This window comes from Pristis pectinata, chromosome 9 (assembly GCF_009764475.1).
Source record: "Pristis pectinata isolate sPriPec2 chromosome 9, sPriPec2.1.pri, whole genome shotgun sequence".
Classification (NCBI taxonomy): Eukaryota; Metazoa; Chordata; class Chondrichthyes; order Rhinopristiformes; family Pristidae; genus Pristis; species Pristis pectinata.
In genome coordinates this window covers 59,071,354-59,095,235 of record NC_067413.1, presented here as the reverse complement: position 1 = coordinate 59,095,235, position 23,882 = coordinate 59,071,354, and the positions used below count along the sequence as shown (strand labels likewise).

General features: G+C 40.4%; 1 protein-coding gene across 2 annotated transcripts in view; it reads right to left on the bottom strand.

The window, feature by feature from the left end:
- calb1 (calbindin 1) overlaps positions 1-23,541 on the bottom strand; it is a 46,692-nt gene extending 23,151 nt beyond the window's left edge. The window contains exons 1-5 of one of the 2 annotated variants that reach the window (XM_052023879.1): positions 23,454-23,541; positions 22,938-23,014; positions 21,292-21,366; positions 19,320-19,400; positions 17,332-17,388 (exon numbers count right to left, since the gene is read on the bottom strand). In XM_052023879.1, the coding sequence (XP_051879839.1) occupies positions 17,332-17,388; positions 19,320-19,400; positions 21,292-21,366; positions 22,938-23,014; positions 23,454-23,541 (378 nt within the window). The remainder of the gene's footprint in view (positions 1-17,331; positions 17,389-19,319; positions 19,401-21,291; positions 21,367-22,937; positions 23,015-23,453) is intronic. The other variant, XM_052023880.1, reaches the window with a different exon arrangement.
- Between the last annotated feature and the right edge of the window lie 341 nt (positions 23,542-23,882).

Below are 23,882 nucleotides of genomic sequence, written 5' to 3'. Positions count from 1 at the left end.
GATAAAAAACTCAAAGCTGCAATCAGTTTCATCACATGACCACTGAGAATATGAATAACTTCACTACCAATGCAACTGCTAAATCTGTACCAAGACCAGTGTCTAGACACAGAATTACAAAGAGTAGGTTAGCTGAAGTAAATGAAAATCAACTTCACAAGGACATCAACAATTAACAGACTACAAGATGTATACTAGAAACAAATTTAGTGGACAAACATGAGAGTTTACAAAAAAATTAGATAGCATTTACAACAAAGCTTTTAGTACAAACAGTTCTAAATGGTTTATCACTCAGCAGCAAAAGTCATAATCCCATGTGCTCACTTTTCCTCATCCATTTATCTTTCCCACAAACCTGAGTTAATCTATTCTCAAAAGTCATCTGTTTTAAACATTAACTGATAGTATATTCTGCTAGGGAGGTGGGGCAAGAGAGTAGCTAGGGAAAGGGTAGGTCCACTCAAGGGCAAAGGAGCAAATTTACACAGAGCCAGAAGAAGTGGGCGGGAATACTTCACATGGGAACTCACCAAGGGGAAGGACATGGATGATGTCTAGATTAGGGAGAGATATTCCAGAGCATGTCAATATTAAGGAGATAGTTGTCCTGGGTGTCTTGGAAAACATGAAAGTGGATAATTTATCAGAGCCTGATGGAATCTATCCCCAGATACTGAGGGAGGAAAGCAGAGAGATTGTGGGAACCTTGACAGAGATCTTTGCATCCTCTTTAGCCAGGAGTGAGGTGCCAGAAGACTGGAGAATTGTTCCTTTGGTTAAGAAGGGCAACAGGGTCAAACCAGGAAATTACAGGCCTATTAGCTTACATCAGTAGTAGCAAAATTATTGGGGAAGATTCTTAGGGATAGGATTTCTTCGCATTTGGAAAAGTATGGACATTAGTGACAGCATAGCTTTGTGCAGGGGAGGTCCTATCTCAAATCTGATAAGAGTTTTGTGAGGAAGTGACAGAAATGATTGATGAGGCCAGGACAGTGGTTGTTGTCTACCTGGACTTTAGTATAGCATTTGACAAGGTCCCTCATGGTACACGGATCCAGAAGATTAAGTCATATGGGATCCATGGTGACTTGGTAGGTTGGATTCAAAATAAGCTTGGTCATAGAAGAGAGAGGATTGTGGTGGTAGTCTGTCTGGCAATTTGGATGAAAGTGTAGGTGGACTGATTAGCAAGTTTGCAGAATACATGGAAATTGGTGGAGCTGTGGATAGTGAGGAAGGTTGTTAAAGGATACAGCAGGATATAGATTAGTTGGAAATTTGGGTAGAGAAATGGCAGATGGAGTTTAATCTCAACAAGTGTGAGATGATGCATTTTGCAAGGTCAAGTACAAGAGGGTAGTATATAGTAATTGACAGGACACTTAGGAGCATTGATGTAGAGAGGGATCTTTGGGTACACATCCATAGCTCCCTGAAAGTGGCAACAAGTGGATAGGGTGGCAAAGTAGGCATATGGCATGCTTGCCTTCATCAGTTAGGGCACCGAGTATAAAAGTTGGCAGGTGGGTAAGCTAATTAAAGACCAGTTAGGCTCATTTGGACTATCTATGCATTTCTTGTTGCCACACTCTTGGAACGATGTGGAGGCTTTGGGGAGGCTGCAGAAGAGGTACACCAGGATGTTGCCTGGATTGGAGTGTATTAACTATAAGGAGAGGTTGGACAAATTTGGATTGTTTTCACTGGAGTGTTGGAGGCTAAGGTGGTGACCTGATAGAAGTATATAAAATTATGAGAGGCATAGATAGGGTAGATAGTCAGGGTCTTCTTCTAAGGGTGGAAATGTCAAACGCAGGAGGGCATAGGTTTAAAGTTGAAGTGGGTGATGTTTAAAGGAGATGTGCGAGGCAAATTCCCCACTGCCACAACATCCCCCCTCCCCCCCAAACACCACAGAGTGTGGTAGGTGCCTGGAATGCCTTGCTAGGGGTGGTGGAGGAGGGAGATACAATAGCAAGATTTAAGAGGCATTTTTGCAGACATATGAACAGCCAGGGAGAAGAGGGGTATTGATCACGTACAGGCAGATAGGATTAGTTAGATTGGCATTGGGGTCAGTGCAGATATGGTGGGCTGAAGGACCTGTTCTTCTGCTGCTCTGTTCTATGTTCTATTCCAAATCTTTCAACCATCTATATAAAATCATCTCTCCTCTTGTATTAAAAAGTTGCTCCTATAATGTACATTTCAACAATTATTTTTCTACAAAAGAAATATAAAAAGTGACAAGTCTCTCCTCTTACAAATATCTCCAAACTTAAGTTATTCTTTTTCTGTGACTGGCAGCATTCACTTGTGCTACAAGATTTAGTTCCTCATCCTTTGTTTTTTGGATGTTGCTGGTTCCAGATTGGTTCCAATGCAGCATTCAATGCATGCAGATTTGAGATGAGGGTTGCACTGGATACAGTTATGGTGAAATAAAAAATTGTGCCAGTTGCTATATTGGTAGGGCACTTACCTAGTGGAAGTATACAGAGTAGTCTAATTGTGGTGTCCATGTAATGCTGATTTGATCTAAATGCCCCATACAATGCTCTTTATATGTCTTGTGGTTTCCAGAATCTTTCAGGTTGTTAAAAGCTATAGTTTTTATACTGTATATAACAGGTCCTACAGCACTTTATCCTTCCTACAAAATGTTGGTTGAAAACAATCTCTCCCAGATAAGCGGGACTGATTGAGCATTTCTTTTACAGCATGACTGGGTGAAGAAGAGGCATATGGAGAAGAACAAGCTTCTATAAGAGGAGGAGATATAAAAGAATCTCACCAGAAGATGTGCTTAAGCTGTTCAATTCTACCCGAATCTCCGTAAGGCTGCAAGATGTTACAAGAAGTCCATATTTCAGTAAAGGTATCCTCAGAAAGTTATCATGTGCTTAGCCACAATTGCAATGTAGGGTGAGGAGATCCTTCTAGGCTGAAGCTTGAAATATTTACAACATCTTTGTTTCCCATTCAATATTGCATTAGAAAAGTCACCGACTCCCTCTATTCATAGGCAGCAGAACCACATTTTATTATTTCTTGCCAGGGAATAGCTGGTAAAGCAAGTACAAAGCTTTCTGGGGATTCACTGCACTTACTTTGTACTAAGCTGGCTGCTAAAATATTGAGAGGAATTCCACTACCTCAAAGTCCATCTGACATGTGACCATACACAGTGCACAAGGCAAACCAATGCCCATTGCCCCAGCAGCAGTTAGTATTCATTCATTACCATCTACATTTCAACCCCCATCACAAACAGAAGGATGTCTACTGGGCCACATGGTTACACCTCCAGTGCACAATTTATCCATGTGGTAGTGGCATGAGGACAACAAAACCTATTCTGCCACATGAAATGTAACAGAGCAAGCAAATAGCTTGCTGAAACACTCTCAAAGAGATATACAGGAAGTAGATGTCAAAATTTGTGGTGCTCTCCTGTATGCTCTGCTACCTCATCCCAGTTTGTGCAATGTGTTAGAGACAACCAGGAAGATGGCAGCCTAGGTTGTCCCTTATTGACTGGGGTGTCCATGGCTGGAATACCAAAAACAAACCCATTTCCCCATTCCTCAAAAGTCCAGCATCTTACCTTTCTTTTGCTGACCATCTCAACATGTGGTTGGAAACTATCAAAAATAAAAAAACAAACATTCCAAACCAAATTTACAAATCAAAACCAGAGAACTGCAAGTTGCATAGAAACACCAGCTGATTTACATTTGGGCATTTCCTTAGCAATTGCCTTCTGGGTATGGTTATCATTCCAAGTGCTCCTATGTAAATGCTGTAATTGGTTTGATGGAAGGCTGTTAACTTGCAAAGGAGAAGATTGCAGATGGCCTTGTAAAATAATTGAACATTTTCTGGCCAGGAAGGCTTAGCTTTGGACATCATTTTCTTTGCATGGAGTGGCAGCAGTCTGGGATGCTGGTTAATAGACAATAATAGTGGTACTAGTAGAGTAGCAGTGGTAGATCATAATTAAAGTGATCGTATAGGACTGTGGCCCAGAATTACAGCTACTTCACCAAGATTGAGCCTCAGTGATGACAATAATCAACTGAATAGATTTCTGAACCGCTTGCAAACATCTATTTTTTTGACTTAAATATAGATGGGGAAATAAAATGTGATAAGCACACAAGAGATGTACTGTATACAGAATAACTGAATAGGCAAGGATCTGGCAAATAGACTATGACATAGAAAAATGTGAAATTTTCCATTCTGGCAGGAAAAAAATGGAAAATAAGCATATTATCAAAGTGGTGAGAGACTGCAAGGCTGAGATGCAGAGGGATCTGACTGTCCTAGTCTTTGTTTCAAGGAAGCCTGTGTTCAAGTGAGCAAGTGTAAGGAAAGCTAACAAAATTGCAAAGACGTACAGGTAGGTTAATTTGGGTTTAAAATGGGCGGCACGGACACGTTGGGCTGGAAGGGCCTGTTACCACGCTGTAAATAAAAAAAGATGTATTCAGTTCCCATGGCAATAAAAAAGTAGGGAGGTTATGCTTCCACGACATAGGTCACTGGTGAGAGCACATTTAGAGTACTGTGTATAGTATTGGTTTTTTTTTATTTAAGGAAAGATGCAGATGTATTGGAAGCAGTTCAGAGTTCCCACCATAACTGCACCAACCATAATGCCAATCCAAACTAATCCCATCTGTCTGCATGTGGTCCTTATCCCTGCCTGTTTCTGTATCTGTCTAAATGCTTCTTAAATGTTGCTATATGTGCTATATGTGCACATATTGACATATGTGCTTCCTGCAACTCTCATAGCAGCACGTTCCAGACACCTACCACACTCAGTACAAAAAAACTCCCCTCTAGCAAAACTCCTTTAAACTTTCCCTCTCGTCTTAAACCCATGCCCTTTGTATTTGACATTTCCACCCTGGGAAAAAGACTGACTATCTACCCTATCCATGCCTCTCAATTAAACACTTCTATCAGGTCACTGCCTCAGTCTCCAATGCTCCAGAAAAACAATCCAAGTTTGTCCAACCTCTCCTTATAGCTAATATTGTCCAATCCAGACAACACCCTGGTGAACCTTTTCTGCATCCTCTCCACATCCTTCCGATAGTGTAGCAACCAGAAGTACTCACAATACCCCAAATGTGGCCTAACCCAAGTCTTATAAAGCTGCTACATGACTTGCCAAGTTTTATTTGCAATGAAAGCAAGCAGTTGTATACATTCTTTACCATGTTATCCATGTATGTTACCACTTTCAGAGAGCTATGGACTTACATCCCAAGATCCCTCTGTACATCAACGTTCCTAACAGTCCTGCCATTTACTGTATACTTTTCTTTTGTATTTGACCTCCCAAAATGCATCACCTCAAACTTGTCAGTATTAAACTACATCTGCCATTTTTCTGCCCTAATTTCCAATTGATCCATAACCTGCTGTAACTTTTAACAACTTTCCTCACTATCTACAAATTCACCAATTTCCATGTATTCTGAAAACTTTCTAATCAGTCCACCTACACTTCCATGCAAATTATTTAGATTTATTACAGAGTTCCCAGCACTGATCATTGTAGAACACCACTGGTCACTAACATCCATTCAGAAAAATACCCTTCCACCACTACCCTCTGTATTTATGGCCAAACCAATTTTGAATCCAATTTACCAACCCAATCTTTTGAACCAACCTACCATGTGGGACATTGTCAAATGCTTAACTAAAGTCCATGAAGAAAACATCCACTGCCCTCCCCTCAATCATCTTCATCACCTTCTAAAAAACTCAATCATTTGAGAGACAGGACCTCCTCTTCATAAAGCCATGCTGACTATCCCTAATAAGTCCATGATTTTTCAAATGTGGGTAAATCCTGTCCCCAAGAATCTTCTCCAATAATTTCCCTACTACTGATACAAGGCTCATCAGCCTATAATTTCCTGGTATGTCCCTATTGCCCTTCTTAACCAAAGGAACAATGTTGGTTAATCTCTAGTCTTCTGGCACCTTACCCATGGCCAGAGAGGCCATGAAATTCTCTGTCAGTGAGGAAAGTTTGGACAGATAGGCCTGCATCCCCTGAAGCTTAGAAGAGCGAGGGATGACTAGATTAGAACACAAGATCCAGAGGGGACTTGACAGGATGGATATAGAGATGTTTCCTCTCCTGAGAGAATCTGGAACTAGGGATCATTGTTTAAAAATAAGTGGTCACCCATTTAAGACAGAATGAGGGGAGCTGTTTCTCTCAAAGGATAGAAAGTCTTCGGAACTCTCTTCTACAAAGGGCGGTGGAAACAATCCAAAGCAGAGATGATAGATTTTGATAAGCAAGGAGATGAAATAATACCAAGGACCGACAGGAATGGAGAGCCAAGGTTAAAATATCAGATCAGCTACCACCTTTTTGAATGGCATAACAGGAACAAGACCTACTTCTACTCTTAATTTTTATGTTGCATCTTTGAATACTGGCATCCAAAGCCATCATGGCAGTGCTCTGATCTTACTCAGGCACTGGATAATCTCTGCATGAGATGTCAGCAGATCACCATACCAGTGGTTCCCTATGACATTCATGCTGGAAATTACATCTATCGAAATCCTCTTCCAAGGATTTGAAGTAGAACTCGTGTGTGACCTCATTCCCTGGGGATATTAACATCTGAGCTACCTTTTCACCCTTCTGTCCGCAGGCCACATGTGCCAGTGCAGACTCCACCTACAGGCTAACCCCCAAAGCTCAGATTTCTAAACTGGCAAGTTAGCGGCTTGTGTGTTAAATCAAATGAGTGTGTCTTCATCTTCACTTGCTTCTTAGTCTCTTTCTGGCACTTACCAAGTAGCCATTGAATGTGCAAGGAGGGAGTCATAAGAATATTGCCACCATGGAGGTAAATTATGAGGGATAAGGTTGGTTGTGTTGAAGTCAGTAGTGCATGTTTACACCATCTTCAACACGTAAATCAAATGAGCTTGTAGGATGGTAGGTAGGAAAAAATTACGAGAAGTATTTAGGCATCAGGATATCACCACCTTCTTTGGTTTCAGCTTTGATGCCAGCAATAACTACTCTAATTATTAATAGTACTATCTCCTCCAAGGAATTAAGGAGACACACTCATGCCGGTATCTTGCCTATCCCTACTGTCCTGCAAGGGACAGGGAATTGTCTTAGTGAGTACTATGCAATTATGTAATCTGCCCATTGTGTGCAAGCTATGAAAAAAGAATTGGTTGTGAAGGTTGTAACATTGCCAATTGCATAATGACATTGTGGGATAGAGAGATTGTTGGTGGGTGAGCGATAGCCATTAATACAAGGAACAGGGTCAACGCAGAGTGATAGTTAATACAATATGTCACTTTAAGATTCAAGATTCTTTTACTGACCTTGATCCATCTTGAGGTCATAAAGAATTTTTTACAATATGACAAAGTGCATGAGGGCTTAGCTGTGGCACTCAGTGCCGGGACTTTTCTCCCACAGTCCTTGCCTGATGGGCCTCCTAACTTCTGAGGAAGGAAAAACAGGACCTCACTCATACTTTACACTACCTGCACCAAGATTAATGCATTTTCAGAAGCATGGAATATGCACCCTTGGATTGTACATTTCTTGACGTTACCCAACTCAGCTTGTAGAATGCCTGCTACCTGCACCTTCCCCACCTTCTATAGGGCAGGTGAGCTTTAAGTTGACTTCATCACCCCCAGAGTTGATGCAGAGTTCCTTACTGAGGTATGCAGCCAATGAATAGCTTGGTTAAGCATTACCAGCTGCAGGGTTACAGTGTATGGTGCCTTGCTAAAAGCACAGTATGCATGCCCAGAAATGAAAGAGCTAATGAAGTCAGCTATAGAGAGTCATTAAACTATAGAGAGATGTATTACTAACAGTGCTGTAGTGTCAGAAAGCTGGAGTGAACCCCTACCCTCTATGCTTCTACATACTGAGAAGGTAGGGGTTGTGGTGAAAGACTAAGCCCTCTGCTGGCACTCCTTCAGCAATAAAATGGTGGGAGTGATCGTATCGTCTCATGGTTTAGGGTGGAATGAACCTCTGAGGTAATGAGTAACAGCTGCCTATGAGGGTTGGCATTGGGTGGGCTGGGGGTGAGTGGTGGAGCTGCTTAGCACTGAGATGTGGAGCGCAAAGCTGCATTCTGGAAAGAACAGTGAGTATAGGCCATTGCTTGGGACTAGCACTGGCTGCTCTATGTCTTATAAAACCACCTCGATCCTCTGGTCACCTCCTGCTGGATGAGATAGAATCTCTTTTTTTTTCCCCCCCGAGTGCACAGCTTTCCCCAGCCCTGGTAACCAGCTCAACAGCCAGAGACCACTGTTACACAGAGAAAGTCTGGTGGTCTATCAACACATGGAGCAGCAGGTGCTCGTCCCCAGTTCTCACTGTGCCAGCTAGGGTGCATCCTAAAGTGGCCACACTGCTTGGCCCAGCTTGCCAGCACCAATCCTCCCAGGTAGCCTCTGCACATTGCCTCAGTGGCTCACTCTACACCCAGTCATGTGAAAATTAAATCTCCTTCATTGCTACAGGAGCACCAGCACAGGGCAAGAGTTGACAGGTTCCTGGCACAGCAACATGCAGTACAAGCAGAAGTACAGGAGCAGACATACCCATGAATGTTTGGACTCAAGGAACAAAAGCACTATAATGAATCAGTACTGTATGTAGTAATGCTAAACAGAATACCAGTCTCCTTTGGAGAAATGTCTATTGCATTGTTATCCCATTGTCTGTTTTCAAGGGTTCTCCAATTTCTCTACATTTTAAACACATGAGAAAGTACTAGACTCCACTGTAAAAAAATACCATTCAATTTTGAACACAGGCATTTAAAAAAATAATTCTTGGCTAGATCAACACAAGTAACTCTTAACTGGAACCATGTTAATATAATGGCATAATGAATACAAGGCCTTTACAGTAGTGACAGCAGAAAACTTCAATTTGAGTTATTCTCATTGAAATCAATGTAACTGAATTTCAGAAGCGAAGTAAAACATGCAGCTATTACTCTGTGCCTTAAGAGCAAGCAACTGAGCATAAATTCCAGCCCTGTTTAATCTGTCTTCACATCAGTTAATGCGATACTATGCATATCAGAAACAGTATATTTAACATAATAAATAACAAAATGATTGAACGAAATAGATTAGCACAGACTCAAGTGTTAGCAAATGAATACCATAGAGAAGTACACCACTAAATGCATTGACAACTTTAAACAATTCTGTTCAACATGCTCCCACTCACATAAAGGCAATCTTCATCAAGCAGCACTAGAAAATAATGTCCACCCCCCACGATACACCTTCAGAGATACTTAGCACTGGTTCAACACCATATGCCACAGCTTCCACACAGTTCCAGTTACTCAATAATAGCAAAAACATCACCCAAACCCATTGAACACACAAAACCATTCCCTCTCTTGTAGATAACAGGCAGCCAACTCATCGGCATTGACTCAGTACACTGAAAGACAGAGTCCTGAAAATCATTGGAACTGCCTTGGTACAAACCATAACTGCAGGTTGTGCACAGATCATAGAAGCTTACAGCTAAGCCTCCTCTCACATGAAAATGTCACCTCATTTGGCAATTTTGGATTTACAAGATGCAAACATGCTCCCATGCTTTTCTCTTGTCAGATAGTCTGGAAATCTATCACAACTGGTCAAGGGAAGATAGATAAGTTACTATACAGCAGGGAAAAGTGAAGGCACTCTCTTACTTGACCCATTCTCCCAGATACTAGCATGAAGTAAATGGTGTAGGTTCAGGGTTGTAATTACATGTGAGGGATCACCAGGCACAAGTGGATTGCAGATGGGTCAAAGAGAAAGAACAGTTTGTGTGTCAGCTCAGAGGGTAGTATCATATCTGGGTTCCACTCTAGAAGGCCCACAAGGACTTCAATCAGCTGCCTAAAGAAGACAGCAGATGGGCACACACAATGATATGCTTTCAGATAGCTGGAATGAAATCTCAAGGAGCACAACATTCACCTCCAATGCTCAAGGTTTTCGTCAAGTCTGGAGCCCATAGCTTTCAACACAGATTTTGCAGTCAGCTCTACTTCAGCACCCGTGTACCCAACCAGATGTCCGATTTCCAGTAGAGTATGTAGAAGACACAGATTGTGTGTGTTGTATGGAAGCTCATACTACTGCCATTGAACAGGGCTTTGAATATTCATCTTCTCACCATGGTCACTCACTCATTACTGACCATCAGCCTACCAGCCATACTAATGCTTCTCAGATCAAAGGCATGCATTCTGGGCCTTCCAGGTCCAAAGCTGTTGGAATATGGCCTCCCTTGTTCCATATCAGCAACCTACCATCAGGTATACTGTGGCCACTGGGTGAACCATTGGTTATTCTCTCCATCACATGCAGCTCCAAGTGGCAAGGCCACAAAACACCCATGTCTGTTATCCACACAGTGTCAAAAGGCTGCAGAAAAGTTTTCTCACTTGCAGCAGCAGCAGCACAAATTTAACTCAATTACCAAAAAACTGGAAAATAATAAGCTTCAACAGCCCCACTCAGCACAAGGTTTGATGTGCATATTTAGTGGTGCCTTATGTTTATTAAAGCAGTTCAGTTTGGCAAACTCAAAGCAAAGCAGTACTGCATGAGAATTGTTATCACCAACTATCCATCCTCAATTCATCCAATGTGCAAGCATGATTCATATATGAATGTTTGGAAATTCCGCAAGTGGTTCCAAACATTTGCGCCACTGATCAGTACCTAAAATTGGAGATATTGCTATGTAGACAAAACAGTGGTACAAAACAAGAATGGCAAGCAAGCCAAGGCATAGCTGCCAAGACCAGTACAAAAGAATACTGGCTGAAGCAAAGAATCTGCAGATGCTGGCAATCCAAAATAAAAAAAAACAGAAAATGCTGGAAGCACTTAACAGATTTAGTAAGATATCTTTATTAGTCACATGTACATCGAAATACACAGTGAAATGCATCTGTTTTGCATGGAATATTCTGGGGTCAGCCCATAAGTGTCGCCAGGCTTCCGGCGCCAACATAGCATGCCCATAACTTCCTAACCTGTACGTCTTTGGAATGTGGGAGGAAACCCATGCAGACACGGAGAACATACAAACTCCTTACAGACAGTGTCCAGAATTGAACCTGGGTCACTGGCGCTGTAAAGCGTTATTCTAACCGCTACATTACTGTCCCTGCCTACTACCGTGCCTGCCAGTCAGTGTGGAGAGAGAGACTTCATGATTCTGGTCAAGGACCCTTCATCAGAATTTAAAAAGGATGAAAATAAGTGCATTTTAAGTTGCAGAGAGGGGGAGAGGTGGAGAGAAGAGGATTTGAACTAGGCTGGCGGTGATCGGGACTAGAGTGTTAGGTCAGATGATGGAGCAGTTGGTGTAAAGGTATATGCATTATGCAGAGAGACTGTGAGGAAGGATAGGCAGTGCATAGGGCATAAATGCAGTCAGTTGGATGGGTTGAAATATGTTTAATGTGAAGTATTAAGGATAAGGGTGATAAACTTGGAGCATGGATCAGTACGTGAAATTACAATGTTGTGGCTATTGCAAGGGTAGGATTGGCTGCTTGATGTTCTGGGGTTTAGATGCTTCAGAAGGGATAGGGAGGGAGGTTAAAAAAAGGGATGGATTTGCTAATCAGGGATAGTATCACAGCTGCAGAAAGGAAGGACGCTGTGGAGGGATTGCCTACTGAGTTAGTGTGGATGGAAGTCAGAAACAGGAAGGGCATAAGCACTCTATTATTCTATAGGCCCCACAATAGCAACCAGGACACTGAGAAGATAAGTAGGCAGACTTTGGAAAGGTGCCAAAATAACAGAGTTGTTGTCATGGGTGACTTCAACTTCCCTAATATTGATGGGCACCTCCTTAGTGCAAAAGGTGTAGATGGGGCAGAATTTGTTTAGGTGTGTCCAGGAAGGTTTCTGGATGTGGACAGGCCGACTAGAAGAGAGGTCTACTGGATTCAGTACTAGGCAATGAACCTGGTAGGTGGCAGATGTCTTGGTGGGCAAGCATTTTGGAGATAGTCACCACAACTCCTTGACCTTTAGCATAGCCATGAACAAGAATAGGAGCAGATGATATAGGAAAGTATTTAATTGGGGGAGGGCTAATTATGATGGTAACAGGAGTGGTACCAGAGAATTGGAGGAAGGCAAATGTTGTTCCCTTGTTCAAGAAAGGTAATAGGGATAATCCTGGGAATTATAGACCAGTGAGTCTTACGTCAGTGGTGGGCAAACTATTGGAGATGATTCTTAGGGACTGGATTTACAAGCACTTGGAGAAGAATAGTCTTATTAGGTTAGTCAGCATGGCTGTGTAAGGGGCAGGTCGTGCCTCACAAGCCTAATTGAGTTTTTTGAGGAGATAACAAAACAAATAGATGAAGGTAGAGTGGTGTATATGGACTTCAGTAAGGTGTTTGACAAGGTTCCCCATGGTAAACTCATCCAGAAAGTCATAGGGCATGGAATCCATGAAAACTTGGCTGCATGGATTCAGAATTGGCTTGCCCACAGAAGGCAGAGGGTGGTGGTAGATGGAGGATATTCTGTGTGGAGGTCAGTGACTAGTGGTGTTCCGCAGGGATGTGTCCTGGGACCCCTACTCTTTATGATTTTTTATAAATGACTTGGATGAGGAAGTGGAAGGGTGAGTTAGTAAGTTTGCAGATGACATGAAGGTTGGTGGGGTTGTGGATAATGTAGAAGGTAGTTGTAGATTACAAAGAGATGTAGGCAGGATGCAGAATTGGGCCGAGAGGTGGCAGATGGAGTTCAATCTGGAAAAGTGTGAAGTGATACACTTTGAAGATCAAATTTGAAGGCAGAGTACAAGGTTAATGGCAGAATTCTTAGCAATGTGGAGGAACAGAGGGATCTTGGAGTCCAAGTCCATCGATCCCTTAAAGTTGCCGTGCAATTTGACAGGTTGGTTAAGAAGGCATATGGTGTGCTGGCCTTCATTATTCAGAGGATTAAATTCAAGAGCCAGAGGTAATGTTGCAGCTCTATAAAACTCTAGTTAGACCACACTTAGAATATTGTGCTCATTCTGGTCACCTCATTATAGGAAGGAATTGGAAGCTTTAGAGAGGGTGCAGATGAGATTTACCAGGATGCTGCCTGGATTAGAGAACATATTTTATGAAGAAAGGTTGAGCAAGCTAGGGATTTTCACTTTGGAGTGAAGGAAGATGAGAGGGGATTTGATAGAGGTGTACAAGATTATGAGAGGCATAGACAGAGTGGACAGCCAACACCTTTTTCCCCATACCAAAGGACATCAGTTTAAGGTGAGTGGAGGAAAGTTTAGGGGAGATGTCAGGGATAGTTTTTTTTCAAACCACAGAGAACGGTGGGTGCGTGGAACGCACTGCCAGGGGTGGCGGTAGAGGCTGATACAATAGGGACATTTAAGAGAAAAATAGAGGGTTATGGGCTGTGTAGGAGGGAAGGGTTAGATTGACCATGGAGGAGGTTTATATAGGCCAGCACAACATTGTGGGCCTAAGGGCCTGTACTATGCTGTTCTGTTCTATGAAGTCTATCTGTGGTAGGATGCAGATCAAAAATTTCAAGGTAACAATTGCTTTAAAAAAAAAACAGCAGCTAGAGCTGTAAAAATAAAAAGGAACTAAATTGAAATAGAACAGTACAGCCATATCTGTGGAAAGAAAAACAAAGGAGTGTTTCCCCAAAATCATTGGATTCAATATTAAGTCCCAAGGATGGCCAGATGCTCAGATTGAAGATGAGGTACTGTCCGTCAATCTCAGGTTGGGCATCTTTGCAACAATGTGGAAGACTGAAGACAATTCAGAATAGGTGTGGAACAAAGAATTAAAGTGACAGGTGACTGGATGTTTATGGTTGACCTCAAATTCAATGGAGGTATTCTGCAAAGCAAAACTCCTAATCTAAGTTTGGTTTCTGCAATGGCAAGGAGACCACATCATGATCACCAAATTAAATACAAACTAGGAAAAAGTCCAAGTAAATTGCTGCTTCACCAGGAAGGACCATTTGGGTCTCTGTATAGTAGGAAGGGAAGAAGTAAGAGTAGGTATTGTTTCACCCATGGTTGCATGGGAACATGCCATAAGAAGGGGAATGGTTGGTGGAGATGGAAGGCCAGACCAAAAAGTTATAGAAGGAATGGTCCCTTCACAATGCTGAAAGGGAAGTGGAAGATGTATCTGGTAGTGGAATCCAATTGAAGGTAGCAGAAGTTATGGAGGTTGATCTGTTGAATGAGAAGGCTGGTGGGGTAGAAGATGAGCACAATGGGAACTCTATGCTTGTTCTGACTGGGAGGACAGTGGGTAAGACCAGAGTTCAGGACACAGAGGAGAAACCCTTTCAACTGTGGTAGAGGGGAAACCATATTTAAGGAAAAAGGAAGGAGTCTTAATGGCACTTGTTCCAATGTTTACTCTTTAGAAGAGACAAAACACAAGAGAAATGGGGAGGGTGGAGTGGGATCCATACAGGAAGCAGAGAGGGAAAAAGTGTAGTTGAGAGAGCTGAAGGAGTAGGTAGGCTTACAATGAATACTGGTGCTATCTATCCCCCGAGATGGAGATAGAGAAGTCAGAAAAAGAAAGGGAAGAGTCAGAGATGGACCATGTGAAAGTGAGAGCAGGGTGGAAATTGGCAGGAAAATTAAAGGAAATTTTCAAATTCTGTAACATGTGCAGGAAGCAACACCAATACAGTTATTGATTTAATTGAAAAAAGGTCTTAAACAAAAAAGGATTGTTCAATGTATGCAAAAACAAAAAGAAAGGGATAGTTTGGGCCCATGCAAGCTCCCACGTGGACTCCTTTGACTTGGAGAAAGTGAGTGAAATTGAAGAAGTTGTTCAATACAAGAGTGAGTTCAGCTGGGTAAAGGAGAGTGGTGCTGAATGGGAACTGATTTGCCTCTCCATTCTGTTTCTCCATCCTTGTCATATGTGGATGGCACAGTGGTACAGCTACTGCCTCACAGCTCCGGCAACCTCATACAATCCTAACCTTGGATGCTGTCTTCATGGAGTTTGTACGTTCCCCCTGCGATTATATGGATTTCCCCACAGGTGCTCCAGTTTCCTCCAAAATCTCAACAACATACTGATTGGCAGGTTAATTGGTCACTGTACATTGTCCCTGTGCAAGTGAATGGTAGAATCTGGGGCGATTTGTTGGGAATGTAGGGAGAGTAAATGGGATTAATGTAACTAGGTGCTTCATGGTCATCATGGACTTGATGGGCCAAAGGGCCTGTCTCCATGCTGTATCATTGTATGATTCTATTGCGCAGTTCCAGCATTTTCGGTTTTTGCAAGGAGTAGTGCTGGCTGGCATGAGGGTGGGGGTGGGTATTGAAAATGACAAGTGCATTTTAATAGAGATAAGTGTGTCATACTGCATTTTGGTAGGAGGAATACAAAATGCCACACAATCCTTGGAAAATACCAGACTAAATGGCTTAGATATGCAATGGGATCTAGATACAGATTCACAAATCATTGCGGTGCAGGATAACAAAGCTAGAAACATGCTAACACTGGGCTTCATTTCCAGAAAAATTAAATAAAAATCAGACATGTTAAAACTAAGGATGATCTTGGTTAGAGCAGATTTCAATAATATAATTCAGAAGCAAGAAGAGGCAAGAATATAAAACCACGTAGAGTGGTTGAGGCAAATACATTTAAATGAACGTTAGACAGAGACAAAGGAAGGGAGGGATTGAATGACATGTTGCTGGTCTTTTAGTCTACATGACCTGCTTTGTGCAATAAATGTCTTTGCAATTCTGTTAAATTACTGCCCATTCAACCATGGACAGTGGAAGAGTGTCAAGACAAATCAGAGGTAATGGAATAGCCATGGGAGGTGGAGGCAAGGAAAAGCTGGCAATGTTAAGGTAGTTGTATACAAGAAGTGTATTTGATCAAGGCTGGGATATTTTAGGAATGTCATCTCCAAGGTCTCACTGGGATAAAGCTGCTGGCAACCACTGATGTTATTGACTATTTTAATCCACACACATATAGTACAACTACTTATTGTACATGAACTACTCAAGGGGAAACAGACTTTAGCTGACAAAGAGTCATTGACCTGAAGTGTTCTCCGTTTTTCTTTCCATAGATGCTGCTTGACCTGCTCAGTGTTTTCAGCTTTTTCTGCTTTTATTCCAGACTCTCAGCATCTGTAGCTTTTTATGTTTTATTGACATTGGAAAATATACGGGATGGAAAGTGAATTTTACAGTTATAAGCAAGGCGAATAGTAACCAATTTCAGGGAAGATAAGTACCATGCTTGCTTAATGCCAGGAATTGCAAACATGCGGATTTCTGCTTAGGTAATTATATTGCCCATCTAAAACAACCATTAGATTATTTATATTTGCAATAAATCAGTATGTGATAAGCAAAGAAAAGACCAGGATTATTGAGTGGTTGCTGCATAATAAGCAGTAATAGCCATCAAGTAGTAAGTGTTTGAATTTAAAACAAAATCACTAGTTCTGACTCCATAGCACTACTGCAAGCTGTTGTCATCACCTCCCTCAATCAATTTTAAAATCGTAAGTCTGGGGTATGGTTTCACATAATTTGCTCAGTTTATTGAAACACAGTCTCATTGTAGATGGTGCTCAGGAGGAGTGGAAACTGTATACCTGACAATTACCCAGAAGCAATTAGAAAAATTTCTGAAAATAAGTTTTATGTCTGTATTAGTAAACATTGTTCTCCAGTGCCAGGCATGGCCTTGGGATCACACACATACATAAAACAATGACATCATTTTGTGACTAGGAATTTTAGCCAGTAACCAAACATTGACTAAGTTAAACCAATGCATTGCAGCACCAGAAGCTTCACCAGAGAATTACAAGTAGTTTGGACTAGACAACTGAATTCAACCTACAAGAACAGTGGTTCTCTACACTGTTCACATTTGGTAAAATACCAGCAAATGTCCAGTGATATCATGGGCCACAGCCTTTACAGAATTGGGGATGTTCTGGGGATTGATGCAGTCTGTTAGTCACCCTATAGCCTGACAGGTTACAAGCTGATTATATTTGAATTTTTTTTTTTGAAGTTATTAACTTAACTATCTCATGTTATTGCAGGATATCAGGGAAGCTTTAATCTTTGGTGCCCAGTGAGCAGTCATGCTCTCCATGTTAAAAACCATTATACTAGAATATTATCATGTACTGTATAATACCTTATGCACAATTGGTCTTTACCTTCAGCTCATCTGCCTCTATGAAGCCACTATGATCTTCATCATACCTTCGCCAAGTCTGAAACAGAAAGTACACAATTTGCTTAACTCTTGATTTGTAACAAAATCTAACATAATTGTTAAGTGTAGCAATTTTTTAGTTTCCTTTACTGGATAAGATTTATTAAATATTTGTCCAGTAATTTAGTAGTTTGTCAAGTTTATTTATATAGAAATGTAGATTTTAAGTAAAGCATTTTTTTTTGGATATTGTTTCCTCTTTTGTACTATAAAATTTATTTTAGAATCATGCAATTATACAGCACAGAAATAGGCCCTTTGGCCCACCAAGTCCATGCCAATCATCAAGTATCCATCTCTACTAATCCTACTTACCAGCAGTTGGTCTGTAGCCTTCTATGCCCTGGCAATTCAAGTGCTCATCCAGATACTTCTTAAATGTTGTGAGATTACCTGCCTCTATCTTCTCAAAAGTGGATTCCAGATTGTTTTAACTCTGAGGGTGGTTGCAAAGACTTACTCAGATCCCTTCTTACTCTTTATCTTAAATGTATACCTTCTGGTTTTAGATGACTCCATTCTGGGAGAACGTTTCTCAGTGTCCACCCTCTCTATGGCTCTCACGATTTACTATACATTAATCAGATTCCCCACTCAGTCTCCTCCGTTCCATGGAAAACAAACCCAGTCTATTCAGTCCCTCCTGGTAACGGAGTCATTCCATACCAGACAACATCTTAGTGAATCTCCTCTGTACTCTCTCCAGTGAAATTACACCCTTTCTATACTTTGACAACTAGAACTGTACACAATACTCACTTTATACTTATTCACTTGCCTGCATCTAACAACTGGGAAAATGATCATTCTGCTTTCCTGCTGCTGCCAGTATTTTCTAGAATTGTCTTCCAGAAGGTGGCAGAGATATGCCAGAAATTGTTTATGCCTGTGACTCCATCCCCAAGGAGACCAAGCTATTACCTGCCTGGTACCTTCCTGTTCAATGCGACTCAAGCCTCATCTCAAATTTGAATTTATATCCATTGTAGGATTTGATAAAATTTAACCTTTAACAGCATTAAAATTATATATCTCCTAAAAGAGCCTCAGATTACCTATGCTGCTCTGACTCTCAATATTGCATGCTAATCTCTCAATTTCACTGCTCCAAACTAGAGCTTTGTTTGCAATATTTGGGATCAAAGTTGAATCAAAACTTTTTCAGTGTATCATTGCAAAATTTGTTTTAGTGACTGCATGCACTGCAATTTTTGGCATTGTTTCTGCCACCTTTTTCTTTTTTTAAAAAAAATCCTTTTGACTGCTGCCCACATAGAATCAGTCAATATTGCCATAATAAAGATGTTTTATTTCTGCCTATGTTACAACTTGTTTTAAGAAGCTTCATGTTGTAGCAACAATCACCAGATACAAAAGTTATGCTTTGCAGTTGTTCTTGGACTTTGTGTGCACTTACTTATACATACTTACTTAAGTAAGTATGCACTTACTTATAGTGTGCATCACTAAATTAGTATACAAAACTCAATGATAGTAGATTTTCAAAGAAAAGTGTAGAAAATGCAGGAAATCTTTATATGTCCATGACTAAAGACCAAGAGTGTATAATTTATAGCAAAGATGAACTAATGGCAAGTAACTTATTTCCACAATTCCAATAATGTCTATTAGGTAGATATATTCATATGGACATGGCTTTATTCAAAGATTAAAAATTACGGTATATTTTGCATACAACATTACAGTATAATGTGCATAAAAATTCAAACATCACTCAAAATACTTTTTAATATAGACAGGTAACTTGGATATTTCAACAAGTAAAATATTTTTAGTATTGTAGACAGTGATAATATTTAGGTTTTTGGAAAACAAACAATATTGAACTTCTACTGAGCAAAGATATTCTAAAATATGATTAGAGTGACTATCTAACTTCTGCCAATCACTGGAGAAGGACACTGATACCTCAATAAATTCTGTGCTTGACTTTAATTGTTGCCGAAAGAACAAGAAGAAGTTTTCTTCTGTTGGCAGTATCTGAAGCAGCTAGAAAAAAAATAATATATTCGGTTAACACTTGATTTTCTAATTCAAGATTGACATTATTGATAATGGTATTTTTTCTTGAAGAAAATGGTATTACAATTTCATGCCCTACTATTCTTTTGTGCCTTCCTCTTATCATTATTGAATGAAATCAATTACTCAAGCTTTCATCTACCCTGCAATAGTACTCTGGGGAAAAAAGGGCAATTTTATCCACATTTTGATGAAATCATTGGCTCAAGAATACAAACATCAAGGATTCATCAGCGTGCAGATGGAGTCCCGTTTCAAAATAAGACACTTGTAGCATTTAAATTTTACTTACAGCGTGGTAACAGGCCCTTCCGGCCCATTTTAAATCTATATTAACCTACTTGTACGTCTTTGGGATGTGGGAGGAAACCGGAGCACCCTGAGGAGACCCACGCAGACACAGGAGAACGTACAAACTCCTTACAGACAGCGACGGGAATCGAACCCCAATCGCTGGCGCTGTAATAGCATCGTGCTAACTGCTACGCTACTGTGCCGCCACAATTCTTGCACAGATTGACTTCCGTGCCTCCTAGATAACTAAATATGAATCAACAATGGTTTCAATATATCATAATCACAGTTAATGCTCAAGAATGTATCTAGCCAGTCATGACTTGTGTTTACTGAAGAGCTGTAGTGTTGTCTTGACAACACATCTGATCTACGAACTTCACATGCACACCATTTGACGTTCCATCATGACATTACTTAAGTCACCTCTTGACATCCAGTTGCAAATTGTTAAATTTACATCAATTACTGCAGAATAAGGGTAGTTTGTGATGCAAATGCATGTACACTGTTATTTAATTCTGATCATCCAAACTCATTTTCATTTTGCACAGAAGATCTTCATAAATTCCTCAAGTATTAATCTAAATCACAGTCTCTACACATTATGTTTATGGGGGTAAAGAAAATGTTAGGACCTTTGTGTATCATGACTGCTACAGAATAATTGCTTTTGTTCCATCCATTCTTATCATTTTGGGTAAATCCCACTTAGCTTTAGATGTAAACTTAAACTGGGAATTAGGATTTTGAAAATGTTTTCACTGGAACAATAGGTGGTTTTAATGCAATCAAGTATCAATCTATGAGAAAAGTTTTTAATTTGTCTGATGTGCGTTTAAAGGATTATTTCTGTCAAGTTTAATTGGTTACATTTCCTCTTTAGAACTGTTTTGGCAATGCACTATTCCCTCTCAGTGGGCACAGGTGGGGGATCTGCTATTAAGATCATTTCCAATAATATTCTGCATCTGACTGCCATTCTATCCAGGGTGGCTCGGTCTTAAATTGGTATTCATCTCTTCTGGAAAATGCTTCTGCTGATGAGGCAATTTGATTCAAGAATATAACAAATGAAATTGCAGGCAAAAATCTAATTTTCTTCCCAAACTAAGTTACTAAGCTACCATGCCTCTGATTCACAAATTGGTGATGAATTTTTTTAATGCATATTTCTGGTGCTTATTGTTACCGCAGATTTACGCATTAAGTCAATGTTGCCAAAAGGTGAAAAAGAATAGAATTTTAAATTTCTGAATTGGTGATTTAATTTAAAAGTTTAAAATCAGGATGCATACAAGGGTGCTCCTGGGTGTTTTTATTCCTTTGTGCCATTCTTTTATATGCAAGTCGATAATGCATCTAAAGGCCTATAGTATTTTGAAAATGGTAACTTTTTCCCTTGCATGAATTGATATTTTACTATTGATATCAAAGTGTAGGTAATAACAAGCACCAGTAAGCACCAAATTTCTTAAAAACAGACAAAATCTTTCATAAAATAATTTATATTGAATGTTTCAGCACAATTGTGATAAAGTTAAAGCAAATGGGAGATTCTTACATCTGCCAGTTCAATTTTTCCATCAGCATTCTGATCATACTTCTCCACCAAAGCTTTCATCTCATCAGACAATTCCTAGGGATTGATCATGTTAGTTCTGTTACTAAACATACCTACAGGATTCTGGCCCTTAGCATAGCTTAATGCACATAAGTACACATTCGAGCAAAATAAAGGAATGCAGATGACAATGTTTTGCTGGTGCTGCATACAGTTACATAACACTGATGTAAAATGAGAGGAGCTTAAAATTCTAAAATACAGATAAAACAGAAAATGTTGGAAATACTCAGCAAGTCCAACAACATATCCAGCATTTTCAGATTTTATTTCAGATCTCTAACATTCACAGAATATTAATTGCTTATTGTAATCCAAAAAAGTTTTATTTACATGTTGCAGCAATTAATGTCTTACTTTATATTATACATAATAGAGACAACTTCAACGAGTTAACTTCTTTAAATTCATACTGTTAGGCGAGTGCTCAGTCATATCACACAAATATATACATAACTACTTTTTAAAAGGTTGTTAATTTGTGAGTGTTGCTGTATCACACTTATCACTGGAGATATATTCCCTTTATCATATCTGAATGATTAATTTGTAATTAACCTGTGAATGTCTTGTCTATCATTGTTGTATCTGAGACCTACCCCCGATGAACTATTGCACATGATAATTATTTTCAGGGAAAGACATAAATGCACATAAAGGACAGAGGACCGTACCAAGTAAAGTGTGGAGAGATAATATACAAAATTAGTGAAATTATTTCGAGTTCTAAACAATGGCACATAATTGCAAAGAGTGAGATTCGCTGCCAGGCATTATCAGCATTAATGCCCGAGTGTCCTTTTACAAGAAACTCGTAGTCAAGGAAACAGCAGCATACCAATAGTCCAATTTTTGGCGCTATGGTAATTACATCTCTGTTGTAGCTTTTGGTATTTTATGTACTCGTGTTTCACTGTTAACAACCTGCTGACGCACAGATTATCATTATAGGCTAATATTTCATTAATTTATTTAATTAAATAACTTCCAATACTAACTCTATTGAGGAAAACATGGTTCCCAAGTACATTATAATAGATTACATCTGGTGTACAATAGTTTTTAAATTCAATCAGGATTCAAACACTCACTAAATGCAACTCGTGAATTTCAGCAGTGGCGACTCAATCTAAAAACTGCCTGAGGTGGAGCCAGAGAGAAAGAATATCGGTGACTTTGTGATCAGCTCGATCTCGCTACTTGGTAGCACCTGGTTAAGGGAGAAAGGCAGTAGGTCTTGGGTGAAATCTAGAATCCCAGTGCGATCAGTTGTGAAGTGTTTAGCCTGGTGTCTGGGCATTCCCGATAGATACATTTCTCAGTGAAACCTTGCAGGAACAATGATCAAAATTAATTTCGCTCTTGTATTTCCTATCTTTTTCAGAGACGGGAAGAGTTCCTGCAGCTGTTTGGTTTTTTGCATCTGTGCACTGTTGAGAAACGCACGCACATAGTCTTCCGAAGAAAGCAAAATCCAAACATTTACTTTAATAAAGTGACAGCTGGTTTATTATTCTGATTGAATTCTGTCCTTCTGCACGAATTTATTCCACTAAATGTATCGCCGTGGTTCATTTAACACTTACTAAGCCAGCGCCTTTTCGAGCTTGTTGGAGTTCTCGAATGAAGTTCTGCAGTTCTCTTCCATCAATATAACCATTACCTAAAATAGTAAGTCACACTTTTACTAATAACAAAGTTTTGTATTTGGAGTCATGCATCATGGAAACAAGCCCCCGGTCGTCACATCTACACCGACTATCGGTCCTAGTCTAATCCCTTTTTTTCTCCTTACATTTCCATTAGCTTGCTCCCAGATTCTACCACCCACCTACACTCTCGGGGTAACTTGCATTTACCAACCCTAATCAAGTTAGAATTGGATATCTTACTCACTTTGCACTTTTATCCGGTTTCCTTTAGAGCATTTGACTTCTAAAATCTGTTACTTCATCGTGCGAATAAAATTATTGTTAGCATTTGTTGTTCAAAAATATACATTATTCAATGCAAACTCTTGTAAGTAGATCTAAAAGTATTCACCTTGCACAATACCATATGGAAGAATTTGATGTATTTTAACCAAAAAAAATTAGAATTACCAGCATTATCATAGTGATGCCAAATTTCCAAAAACTGCGAGGTAGATTCTTCAATCCCTTGGAGGTAAAGGCTGTGTGTGTCTGCCATGGTGGTCTGGTGCTGCTCCCAGTTACCTGTGCTGAAGGTTGCAGGCGGGCTGGCTGACAAGCCGCGCACTGTCTCTCGCCGTCAATTTCAATCTGAGCCACCCCTGCCGGCTCGCGCCCTCTAAATGCAGCTCGTGCGCGGGGGTCCAGCCCTCCACGCGCAGTGCGCACGCGCCACCATTTCCACCCAGCTGCTACCATTCGGCTGGCAGGTGAGAGGCAAGGAAGCGCTTCCAAGGCGAAGGTGCCGGACCTCGCCGGCATGGACTAGTATGTAGAAGCAAGGGCTTATAACACGTGGAGGGGCGAGCATGCGCTTCGTTCACCATGCACAATCAGTGG